The 13,428-nt window shown below is 44.3% G+C and overlaps 1 protein-coding gene across 1 annotated transcript in view; it reads left to right on the forward strand.

Annotated features, from left to right (window-relative positions):
* The first annotated feature begins 11,773 nt into the window (after positions 1-11,773).
* Positions 11,774-13,428, forward strand: part of LAPTM5 (lysosomal protein transmembrane 5) — a 29,672-nt gene continuing 28,017 nt past the window's right edge. Inside the window, exon 1 of the mRNA XM_075198109.1 lies at positions 11,774-11,981. Within this exon, the coding sequence (XP_075054210.1) occupies positions 11,895-11,981 (87 nt within the window). The 5' untranslated portion in view covers positions 11,774-11,894. The remainder of the gene's footprint in view (positions 11,982-13,428) is intronic.

Consider the following 13,428-nt stretch of genomic DNA (forward strand, 5'->3'; position numbering starts at 1 on the left):
TTGCTGCCTTCTGGCAAGGGCTGTCAGATAAAATCAAGGATGCCCTCTCTTCTCAAGAATTGCCACCCACCTTGGATGCCCTAATTTCTCTCTGCAACCGGGTAGATCTTCGGCTTCGGGAAAGATCGTCCGAGAAAGACCTTCCTAGACGGTCTACCTTTCGTCTAGCTCCTCGTTTTCAACCACCTACGTCTACGGATGAGCCTATGCAATTGGGGCGCTCCTGTTTATCTCCGGATGAAAGAGAGAGAAGAATGAAGAATAAACTATGCCTATATTGTGGAGATCCTGGTCACCTCCTGGCTTCATGTACCCGGCGTTCGGGAAACGACAAACCCTAGCCTGCACTGGAGAGGTCAGTCTAGGGACTCTTACTTCCTCTCCAACTTCTTTTCCAGACCTAACGTGTTCTTTCCCTGTCACCTTACATTTGCTTTCAGGGCCCCAGTCGTCCAAGGCCTTGTTGGATTCTGGAGCAGCCGGGAACTTTATGTCACAATCTCTGGTTACTAGGCTAGCGCTGCCCACTGTTCCGCTGAAAAAGCCCTTGGCTACTACGGGCATTGACGGTTCCCGTCTCCCTAATGGAAGTATTCTTAAACGAACAAGACCCATCTCCATGCAAGTTGGGGCTCTCCACTGGGAAAAGATTTCCTTTCTCGTTCTTCCACTAACCATCAGCCCAATCATCCTAGGTCTACCTTGGCTTCATCTACATTCACCCCATCTGGATTGGCCTTCATCACAAATCATTGCGTGGGGTCCTGCCTGCCCTCGCCAATGCCTAACACCAGTCAAACCTCTCGGCTTCACACAGATTCCTTCAGAACCCACCACAGTTATGTTACCGCACCAGTATTCTTCCTTTTCGGATGTCTTCTCTAAAGCCTCCTCTGAGCGTCTACCACCCCATCGAGCTTGGGATTGCCCCATCGATCTCATTCCAGGGAAAACTCCTCCACGAGGTCGAGTCTATCCGCTCTCACTGCCCGAGACAGAGGCTACTACACTCTACATCAAGGAAAATCTGCAACGGGGTTTCATCAGACCTTCCTCCTCACCCGCCGGGGCCGGGTTTTTCTTTGTGAAAAAAAAAGATGGAGCTCTCCGTCCGTGTATCGACTACAGAGGCCTGAACTCCATCACTATTAAAAACCGCTATCCCATTCCATTAATCACCGAACTCTTCGATCGCATTAAAGGTGCGAGAATCTTCACTAAACTCGATCTACGCGGAGCTTACAACCTGATCCGGATTCGCTCTGGGGATGAGTGGAAGACGGCTTTTAACACACGGGACGGCCATTACGAATATCTAGTGATGCCGTTTGGCTTATGTAACGCCCCAGCCGTCTTCCAGGGGTTTGTGAATGAAATCTTTCGCGATCTGCTATATTCCAATGTCGTAGTATATCTGGATGACATCTTAATCTTCTCCAAAGATCTTCCCAATCATCGTTTACATGTGGCTGAAGTTCTTTCCAGATTACGTACCAACCATTTGTTCTGCAAATTGGAGAAATGCATATTTGAGGTTCCTAAGTTGCCTTTCCTGGGCTATTTGGTTTCTGGCTCCGGTCTACAAATGGACCCGGGGAAAGTTCATGCTATAATCAACTGGCCCCAACCAACTACACTCAAATCCATTCAACGTTTTTTGGGTTTCTCCAATTATTACAGGCGCTTTATTGCTGGTTACTCATCTGTGGTGGCACCTCTGACAGCTCTCACCCGAAAAGGGGCAAACCCGCAAAATTGGACCGCAGAAGCATTGGAAGCGTTCCAATTTCTCAAAAGAGCTTTTTCATCGGCACCTATCCTCCAGCAACCCGATGTCTCTCTTCCTTTTTTCCTAGAGGTGGATGCATCTTCCACCGGTGTAGGAGCAGTTCTTTCGCAAAAAAATATTCAAGGCAAGTTCCATCCCTGCGCTTTCTTCTCCCGCAAGTTCCTGCCAGCAGAGAGTAATTACGCCATTGGGGATAAGGAACTCCTGGCCATGAAGTTGGCTCTAACTGAGTGGCGTTATCTTCTAGAGGGGGCTCGTCACCCAGTTACGATCTTCACGGATCATAAGAATCTACTCTATCTCCAGTCAGCCCAATGCCTGAATCCACGTCAGGCCCGCTGGTCCCTCTTTTTTACCCGCTTTGATCTGCGGGTCACCTTCAAACCCGGTATCAAAAATAGGAAAGCGGATGCATTATCCCGGGCTTTCCCAGAAAATTCGGGATCAGACACCTTGCTGGAACGTCCCATCCTGGACTCCAAATGCATTAAATTGTTCTCAACTTCCTCAAACCCCATTCCCCCCCAGGGAAAAACATTTGTTCCTCCTCATCTACGGAAGAGCCTTCTTCACTGGTGTCATTCTTCACGATTTTCAGGTCATCTTGGCTCTCGTAAAACATTCGAACTACTCTCTCGACAGTACTGGTGGCCCAAATTCCACTCCGAGGTTAAAGATTTCGTGGCTGCTTGCCCTATCTGTGCCCAAAACAAAATTCCTCGCCAGGTTCCACAAGGGTTACTTCAACCTCTTCCACTACCTACCAAGCCCTGGACCCATCTTAGCATGGACTTCATCACTGACCTACCTCCAGCTAATAAATTTAATACCATCTGGGTTATTGTGGACCGTTTCTCGAAAATGACACACTTCGTTCCACTCATCGGCCTTCCATCCTCAGCATGTCTAGCTCAACATTTCATTAAGGAAATCTTCCGACTACATGGCTGCCCTGCTGAAATTGTCTCGGATCGTGGGGTACAATTTGTCTCAAAATTCTGGAGATCCCTTTGTCATCTTCTGGGTATCCGTTTGAAATTCTCCTCCGCATATCATCCCCAGACCAACGGCCAGACAGAAAGGGTCAATCAGGATCTGGAAACGTTTCTCAGGATATTTTCTTCAGCCAACCAGAGTAATTGGGTGGATTTGCTACCCTGGGCAGAGTTCGTACATAACAATTCCTTTCACGAATCCACATCAACCACTCCGTTCTCCGTGGTATTTGGAGGCCATCCGCGTATGCCAGAGTTTTCTGCCCTCCCTCCCACCCAAGTTCCAGCAGTTAACACTCTTCGACAGGATTTTCTATCCATCTGGTCTCGAGTTCGAAAGGCCCTTCAGAAATCCTCTACTCGCTACAAGCTGGCAGCAGATAAAAAACGCAGAGCTATTCCTCTTTTGAAGGTTGGCGACAAGGTGTGGTTATCTACAAAGAACATCCGTCTTAAAGTGCCCTGCATGAAACTTGCTCCTCGCTACATTGGTCCTTACAGGATCATTCAAGTAATCAGTCCCGTGTGTTTTAAGCTACGGCTACCACCCACTCTACGTATTGCCAATGCCTTTCATATCTCCTTATTGAGACCACTCATCATTAATCGGTTCTCGGTTCCTGTCACATCTACCACTCCCCTTTCTCTCCAACAAACTGATGAATTCGAGATCAGCCATATTCTGGATTCCAAAAATTCTAGAGGAACAATCAAGTATTTAGTGGATTGGAAGGGGTACGGTCCCGAAGAACGCTCCTGGGTACGGGCTGCAGACATCCGTGCTCCTCTTCTGCTGAAAAAATTTCATTCCAAATTTCCGAAGAAACCAGGTCCTAGGTGTTCGGTGCCCACCTCTAAAGGGGGAGGTACTGTCACGCACCGGACTCCCGCTGCCTCCTCGGGAGCCGGCGGGTGTACCCGCTAACTACAGAGGCCATCCCCACCAAGTCCCGCTATTTCTTTTTACTTACCTGGTCCACGCTGCTGCAACTCTCCAGCGCTGTCTCTCCCCTTCTTCCGTTCAGCGCTCAGTGGTTCTGCGCATGCGCAGAACCGTCTAACTGCTTTATGTGTTCTCACTGCCCTCTATTGGCTGGTCAATTGGAACTGCACTATATATACTTCCTCTGACCAGAACTCAATGCTGGTTCTTTCAGTCAATCCCTGACTTTAAGATTGGAAACAGCTCCTGTGTCTTTGCTATTCCCTCAAGCTTCCAAGCTACGTCTCTCCGGGGAACTCACCTCCAGCTGTCTACGCTGCTGCATTCCGGTAAAGCACTTCCAAGTGGCGACACTATCTTTTCCTGCTAACCAGCTCCCTAGTGACTACTCCGCTGAACGTCTCAGTTATATTCTCTCTCTCGAGTAACCACGCTGCCAACCTCCCGCCTAAACACCGCTATCAAGTGACAGCGCAGCTTCTAACTGATTCTACGCTCCGTCTGCTGTGTTCGCTGAGAACTTCTCCAGGGGACCGCGACCTGCAAGTGGAAGCCGCAAAAGCCCATATTCCCTTGCGGGAATCTCTGGTGAACACCTTTCACTTGTTAGACTCCGCGCCCCTCGCTGAAGTAACGTCAATCTCAGCTGAACTATCAGGATCCAGTTGAAGTCTCTCTGGTAACGTGACATATAGGTTTAAAAGATCACTTGGATCCAAACAGGTTTCAACAGGGAGCAGTGGAACATGTTGGGAATTCTTAAAGATTCCGGAAGCTTCAGTCTGAAAGACACTGGGTTGATTTGTTTTAATATGGGAAAAGGTCCAATAAATTTGGGCCCTAGCTTCTTCCACGGTTGGCGGAGTCTAATATTCTGAGTAGACAACCATATGAAATCTCCAACCTTGAAAGAACAGGCAGAACGATGTAGGTTAGCAAAGACTTTGGACCTAAAGGAGGCTTGGAGTAAGGACTGATATACCAACCTCCAGATTCTCCTAAGCCGGGTGGCCGTAGACCTGGATTCAGATGACCTATCGGCAGACAGAGAGGACAACTAATTGGCTCTGGGATGGTACCCAAGGTTGCAGTAGAAGGGAGAATGCTGGGACAAAGAATGGCATGCATTGTTGTAGGCAAATTCAGCCCATGGAAGAAGGTCCGCCCAGTTGTCGTGGTTTTTGATATGTATAACCGCAGATATTGCTCTAGGGAGTGATTTACCCTTTCAGTTTGTCCGTTTGACTGCGGATGGTAGGCAGATGATAGGCTGAGACTGATATCCAGCAGGGAGCAGAAAGATTTCCAGAAGGCTGCTATGAACTGAGAACCCCGATCAGACACAATATTTTCAGGGAGACCATGGAAACCAAACACTTGTTTGATAAATAATGAGGCCAGAGAACCAATCCACAGTTACCCAGGTGGTGTTGCACCCGGAAGATGGAGGTAAGTCAACAATGAAGTCCATGGACAAGTGGGACCAGGGTCTGACTTGAACTGGTAAGGGCAACAATAGACCAGTAGGGGATTTAAGAGGAATCTTGTTTTTGGAACAAATATCGCAAGATAATATGTATTCTCTGACTTCCGCAGCTATAGATGGCCAGCAGACAACGCGGGAGATGATTTCAATGGTCTTGGCAAAACCAGGACGTCCAGAAGTCTTGTTGTCATGACACTCTGAGAGAACAGCTTTCCTGAGGTGGATAGGTACAAAAAGTTTGTCAGCTGGAGTTTCGGGAGGTGCCTGTGATTAGGATTGTAGGAGGGTTTTTCCCAGTTCTTGCGTGAAGGCAAACAGCACAGACGAGGCCAGGACAATAGGACACGGCTCTGAGACAGGAGTCTGGTAAGAGACAAAACTACGAGATAGGGCATTCACCCTAAGGTTCCTTGAGCCAGGCCAGAAGGTAATTGCTCGGGGCAAGTATGGGTAATCCTAATCGGCAAGGACAAACAAGAGGAAGAGCACTTAGGGTCCCATTGATTTATCTCACCCTTAGTCCAGTTAATACAGGGATTATGGAGAGCAAGCCATGGATAGCCCAAGATCAGCGGTACTGAGGGACAATGAATTAGGTACAGTGAGATAGTCTCGGAATGAAGGGCACCCATCTTTAACTGCAGAGGAGGAGAACGATTATGAATCTCACAGTTGTTCAGGCGATTCCCATCCAGCCCATATACAGCAATTATGGAGTCAAGAGGAATGGCTAAGAAACCCAGGGACTGGGCGAAGGTTAAGTCTAAAAAGTTTCCAGCAGCTCCACTGTCCACAAATGCAGGAACAGAAATAGCTCATCCACCATAAATGAGCTGGGCAGGTATTTGTAGGAATTTTTTTGGAGAGATGACTTGTAGGCCTAAGTGTATTCCCTCCATGTTCACTTGGCCTGGTCTTTTCCCGGTTTGACGGGGCAGGTACAGAGCAGATGGCGCTACTTTTCAAAGTATAAGCAGAGGCCCAAAGTATGTCTCTGGGTACGTTCTTTAGAAGACAACCGATATGCCCCATTTGCATTGGTTCAACTTGATCGCTGGAAGAAGTTTGAGAAGACACAGGAAAATAGGGCGAAGGGCTTTGCTTCTCAGCTTTCCTTTCTTTGAACCTTCGGTTGATCCAAATAGCCAACTGCATAAGTTCCACGAGAGATCCTGCAGTAGGATACTGGACAAGGGAATCTTTAATCTGTTCAGAGAGAACCAAACGGAACTGACTGCGGAGAGCTAGGTCATTCCATTCACAGTTGGAGGACCAACGCCTAAAGTCGGAGCAATTTTCCTCAGCAGACTGTCGTCCTTGCTTTAAAGATCGAAGCTGTGCTTCTGCACAAGTCACTTAATCTTTGTCATCATAAATCAAACCCAGTGCTTTAGTAAATATATCCACAGATTGTAACTGAGGGCTGTTAGGATCCAAACTGAACACCCGAAACTGAGGATCCCCTTGTAGAAGTGAGATAATTATCCCCACTATCTGTTGCGGTGACCCTGACAAAATTGGCTTTAATTTGAAATAAAGTTTGCAGCTTTCTCGGAAGTTGCGGAAGAGTCTGCGAACTCCCAAAATGTGATCCGGTAAATTCATTTTCGGTTCCACAACAGAAGACTGGGCGGCTTGCGAAGCTCTTGAAGCCTGCTCCTGTGCAGCTTGCCACTGAGACAGCTCTTGGATCATTTGAGACAAGGTCTGGATTTGTCCTGCAAACACTTGAGTTGGGCTTGGTTCCATAGGACCGAATTTCAAGACAGTTCATTCACTCCTAGTGTTATTTTTTTTTGGGCCGGTTATAATGTTAGGGTTCATGCCCCAGGCATCAGCTCCTAGAACCGCTTCAGAGGTCTTCGCCTATAGCAGCCACCTTTCCCGTAGAGCTAGATGCGCTCACAGGTACTCAGATGCCCCCAGGTCTTGTTCTCTAGTAGTAGGAGCTGATACCTGAGAAAGTAGCGCAGGTGTACACAGAGATGGAGCGAGTATCCTGGCAAAGGTATTAGGGTCACAGGCAATACAGCAGCGTCAGAATCCAGGCCAAAGGTCAAAAAGAAAAGTATGCTAGGAAGCAGGGACTCTAACTGGCAGGGAGGCTAGGCCCTCTCTGCCTTATATACCGGCAACAACCAATAGGATCATTGGGGCACAGCAGGGATCATAATTGGCCATATGCGCGCGCGCCCGGCTGCCCTGCATGCCGGTGCTATAACAAAAGAGTGTCCCGACCTTGGCAACGGCCGTGACAAACCGTAAGTGACGTCCCGGTCGTCATGACGACGGCCGGGACGCTGGGCCAGAGGAAGGAGCGAGTCGCGGCGGTGCCTAGAGCCGCGGCGGCTCATGACAATGTATACCACTTTGAATCTAATTAAACTGAAGCAAAACGTTATCAGACATCTACTGCTACTATATCGTGGCGCATCCCATTTCTTGATATATATATAGGATGGGCTTGGCTGCTGAGAAACTGCAGATCGCGGCCCCTACTGAGTTTACAGGCGTGAGGAATAGATAGACTAGCAGCAAGGTAATACAAAATCGGTACCTCAGGCAGGGTCCATTGTACAGTGGGGATCCTTCCAGAGGTTGATGAGGCACAGCTAAAGGAGAATCCAAACAGAGTAGTGAGGGCCAAGTCGGGTCTAGTACACGTTAGCAGATGTCCGTAACGCCAAAGGAGAATCCAAACAGAGTAGTGAGGGCTGAGCCGAATCTGGTACACAGAAAAAACTCTGGAGATGCAGGAGAACACAGGGAGACACTGGGAGCTGGAAGATAGGGAGCAGGAGTCAGGAACGTAACTTGTTGCTCTGACAGAAGGCTTGTGTCAGAGCGCGATATATATATAGATAGACAGACGGAGTTTGAATTCCTTGCCGGGGGTCACATGATCGGATCTGCCGCAACCTGGAAGTGACATGTGGCTAGCAACGTGAGGATCGAGGAGAGGTGAGTATTACACGCGAAGAGTCTCGTCACCATTCCAGAGGCACTTTGCGGCAGAGAAATTTCTACTTTTGGGGGTCGAGGAAAAATGAGTGGAGATTTATACCGTAGGAAAGATAAAAATACACAGCTGTAGTACAATATTCTATGAATGACTGATGCAGCCGCATTTAGTATTATGTGATGTGGTCACCTATGCATGGACTGCGTAGGCTGCCTGCCCGACACCCCATTGCATTTCCTAGCCCCCCCAGGAAATGCTAAAACAAAGTAAAATAAATAATGAAAGGAGCAAAAAAAATGTTTTGGTCTGGTAATTAGTAACCTTCCCCACCCTCCCTATTGGGGCCCCAGCATAGACCTATACATTATATATTACACACTTGAAGAGCCTACACATTCCCTGATCTAACCTCCTCCTAAAAATAAATAACTAGATTGGCCAAAAAGGAAAAACAATAAAGGATGTCAAGTTTTAATATGACTATAGTTCATACTTGCCAACTCTCCCGGAACGTCCGGGAGACTCCCACATTTTGCGTGAGTCTCCCGGACTCCCGAGAGAGTGTGGCAATCTCCCTGATCTGCCCAGAAGTGGGCAGAATATGGTTCAAACGCCGCGATTGACCGGGAATCGCTGCATTTGGCCCCGCCCCCACTGTAAAATGACGCTTTTTGCGTCATTACATACGCGATTTTGGGGGCCCCGCCCCCTACACGCCTACCTCCTACTAGCAGCTCCCGGGAAAAAAAAATGAAATGTTGGCAAGTATGCTATAGTTACCAATGGGACCTAGACCAAAATAAGTAATTCAGATTTTTATGGCTGTAAGGAAATTCTTTTGTAGGCTAAAAGTTACTACAGGTGCTTAATAGTACACCAATATCAAACAATGGAAACAAATCAATTTGTCAAATAAAAGTTACTGGAAAATCTAAAACTGCTGTCATGTGTTTTCTTTATTGTATGACACCACCAAAGTTTTACAGATATTATCAGTACATCCTGATAACTTTGCTGCTGCAAATACTCTGAGAGGAACTGGACAGCCGCAGCCTTGAGGTCTCCATGTAGCAAGATTTCACATATATTTTCTCACAGTCACTTAGGGATACTTACATGAAGATCAGTCAAATAAAACTTAATAAAGATTATCCTGAATATAATCATTCCTTTCTAATCCCAGGTTTTCTGCAAGGACTGTAAATTATAGAGTAACAGAGCAGAGATACAATGATATTGTGCAGTGGGACAGAAATAAAAAGCAAAACTTTGATAAAATGAAGATAAGCATAAAATTGCAATAGAAAAATTGAAATGCACATAAATGATACAAATGAAGACTGGCATTTTAGTCTGTGGACATAGATATGGTTAAGTTAATTTGCACTGGATCTAGAGAAGATGCAGAAATAAAATACATACTACTGTATAAACCACTGAGTAGCCAGTTCCTAAAACTTTTCAAATAAATAACCAATTGAAATGACCAAAACCTTATCCTCCATAAGTACTTGGCTGACTTAGTATACATAAATTTAAAGTTAAAAGCTTAGACAGCAATAATTTATATATTGTGATAATTTCTTGTGTATGGTATGGAATTCTTCAATAGTTTGTGTTCTCTAACAGTAGTGTATATATTACCAATGTGATAGAAGACTCTATAAAGAAAGATAAACAGTATACTGTGCATCAACTTTTCAGCATACTGTAGAAATCATTTTTCGATCATTTAGAAGCACAGTCATCATCATCATCTATTTATTTATATAGCGCCACTAATTTCGCAGCGTTGTACAGAGAAATCCTTCACATCAGTCCCTGCCCCATTGGAGCTTACAATCTAAATCCCCTAACATACACATACACAGACCCATAGAGACTAAGGGGAAATTTAATAGCAGCCAATTAACCTACCAGTATGTTTTTGGAGTGTGGGAGGAAACCGGAGCACCCAGAGGAAACCCACGCAAACACGGGGACAACATACAAACTCCACACAGACAAAGCCATGGTCAAGCACAGTATAAAATATGAATTAAAGCATTTGTTACATCACTGTGCCTGCTATGTGCCTCAATTTTTCAGTATAAACCTGGCTGGATAAGGAGCAGATTGTGGTAGGTAGTTGGACTTAACTAGGTAAGTGCAATTTTTAGGCATTACACACAACAAAAGCAAATGTTGACCGTTTTTATTGTTATGGTTGATCCAAAACTGTGATTGATCTAATGTTGGCACTTAACATGCCGACATGAAAATCATCGTCAGTGTGATTGGTGACATTATCAATGCTGTCAATCACAATGCTGACATTTAAAGAACAATGCCGCCGGGTCCAGGGTATAGCCAATCACACTGACGACATTGTAAACCTGTTTGCATAATGTATGTATCAACATTAAGCCTCCCGACATTCTCATGTCGGCAGGTTAAGTGCCAACATTAGCTCAATTACAATTACGCACCCTAACCGCTGGGCGTGTGCTGGATATATTTGTGAAACATAACCAATTACTTTCTTGAATTTACTAATAAATCAGGGAGAACCAAAGAGTTAGACAATGGTAATTAAGAAAAATGTTATAATGAGGGGGTTGGTGAATTACATTTCAGACAGAGATTGCGGGATTCAGAGATGGTCACAAAATGGTTGTAAATTATTCTTAAAAATAGCATCATTCCAAAAATAGCATCATGTTGACCCATATGCAGAGACATAGACATCTCGAGATGTGTCCGCCTTTTCATCAGCAGTATAGGTGTCTGGTTTACATCAAGTCATAAGTTTGTATTTTCACTTGCCCTCTAGCAGAAGTAAAAGATACTCCTCCTGACAGGTGTTTCTGTAGGTCTGCATGAGTTGTATTTGTGTGAACATACCCTAATTGTACTCAGCCTGTGTTGCATGCCCCTACTTTACCCTGTTCTGCCTCTCCAGCCCATTCTCTTTGTGATCACTAGAAGTGCGAATTTGTGCAATTTACGCTAAACAAACTGAGATAAGTTCAACTCTACATCAAGCACAGTGGGCCTGAGTCATTAAGGAGAGCAAAGCAATAAAAAGGAGTAACTTTGCACCTTGTCAAAACCATGTTGCACTGAAGGGTGAGGAAAATTTAAAATGTGATGACCGATTTATATTTGGGATATGGCATGTCCTAGATAAACTTTAAATTTCAATGTAAAAATAAAGCTATCAAATATGTGTATACTACCTGAAAAAGCAGCCAGCAATTTCCTTACATGCAAAATAATAAACTAATTTGCACCCCTTGCAATGTAACATGGTTTGTCCAGGATCAAATTTACTCCTTTGTTTTGCTTTGCTCTTCTTAATGACTCAGGCCCAGTATGTCTTCAGTAGCTTTGCGCACAACCAATTGCAAGAGTGCAAAAGGATACACACATTTGTGCACAGTTTGCTATCATTCATCTCAAGACAATCAAAATATAAGAGGTGCAATTATACCCAGTAGATTTTAAGTATATTGTTTTGGAAATTGAAAAAAAAAAAGTTTAAAGCTGTATAGTGATGTATTTAACATCCCCTTTCTTTTTATATCTTTGTCACGGGCAGATACAATCTTGTTGGTTTTGACCTATTCATTTATGTAAAGGAGAATGAGCACAGGAAGGAAGCTGGGCAGAGTTTGAACATCAAACAGTTTTCTGCCTCATTGACATAGACCTAGCAGAAAGAAACGCAAGCAACAAACATGACACCAGAAACATCCAAAGGAGCCCTGAAGCTCAGCAACTTTAAGGGTCGAGCTGTAGCTCACATCTTGGCCATATACCATGGGGTGAGTTATATCTGTGTATTGGTCCTATTCACTTTATATGCAGGAAATCAACATATTTATTACTATCTATTACTTTCTATCTACTCTGATTTATTTGTATTGCCTTGTACAGTTCTAAAAGGTTCCCACATTACTTACTGTTACACCAGTGTTCAGAGCAGTGAGACTGGTCCATTTGCAGTGTAAGCTTAGATGCCATTATTTGTAACTGGTTTTCAAATTCATTTAAATTGTGATCTGAAAACCAATCAGGATGCATCAGTACTTGACTATGTAGTTGAAAACAGGACAGAAGGTAAACTTATTATTATACCATGCACCTTATTTATCATAAGATAGAAAAGCATGTGTCTCCTACAACACAGATCAACCATGAATGTGTCAGTAGGTAATGGGTGGGGTTGATAGGTAGTTGTGCTTTTAACATATAGGATATCTCTGTATTAAAGCAAAATAATAATGACAGTACAAGAAGGTAGAAATCACAATACCTTTCAAATTCTTCTAAACAATAGGTAAAATGCTTAGCTGTGCAGACAAACAGCAGATTTCGGCAGTATAATTTGAAGTAGTAGCATAGAATTATCTGTGGTAAACATACTAGTAGGTTAATTGGCTGCCAATAAAATGACCCTAGTTTGTCTGTGTGTATGGTAGGAAATTTAGACTGTAACCTCCAATGGGGCAGTGACTGATGTGAGTGAGTTCTCTGTACAGCGCTGCGGAATTAGTAGCACTACATAAATAGCTGATGATGATGATGATGATTAGCATGTTTGTGATATCGCCCCTGATGAAAGTAACTGGAACTGGAACGATCGTTGGCCAGAAATGTTTTGTTATATATTATCTTTTATTTTGGACTTTTTGGGGCAGATTAAATTCACTGCGTTATATTTTAGAACAACATGGGGTGCGCATTTTTATCATTGCTATGGTCATTTTAACGCAGATTTTTGCTCGCAGCTCACAGTAGTAACGATAATAATGTGAAACTATGACTGTAGTAACGGTAATAATGCTCAGCTATTACAGTAGTAACGGTAATAGTGTGCAGTCCGAGTTGTTCTAAAGAATTGAATCTGCTTCGTTTTATGATTTTGCTGGTGCTGGTCTGTTCATTCCTTTTGAACATTTATGGATATGATAAATAATATGGTTATAAAATATCTTTATATATCTATCTATCTGCTACTACCAGATTTAAATAAATACAGACGATAAGGAGACAAATTTTGTTGCACACTATGGACCTCATTTAGAGTAGAACGTAAAGTCTGTTTTAGGCGCAAGTGTCCAAGATGCAGGCGGATTTGGTGTTTCTGCACATTCATGATAGTGTTTTTTGTTGGATGCGCTTAAAACGGACTTTGCGTCCGACTCTAAATGAGGTCCTATAAGTCGTAAAATCATGTCATCTCATCTAATATTTATGGGTCCCATCTTA

Source organism: Mixophyes fleayi, chromosome 2 (genome assembly GCF_038048845.1).
Source record: "Mixophyes fleayi isolate aMixFle1 chromosome 2, aMixFle1.hap1, whole genome shotgun sequence".
NCBI lineage: Eukaryota > Metazoa > Chordata > Amphibia > Anura > Limnodynastidae > Mixophyes > Mixophyes fleayi.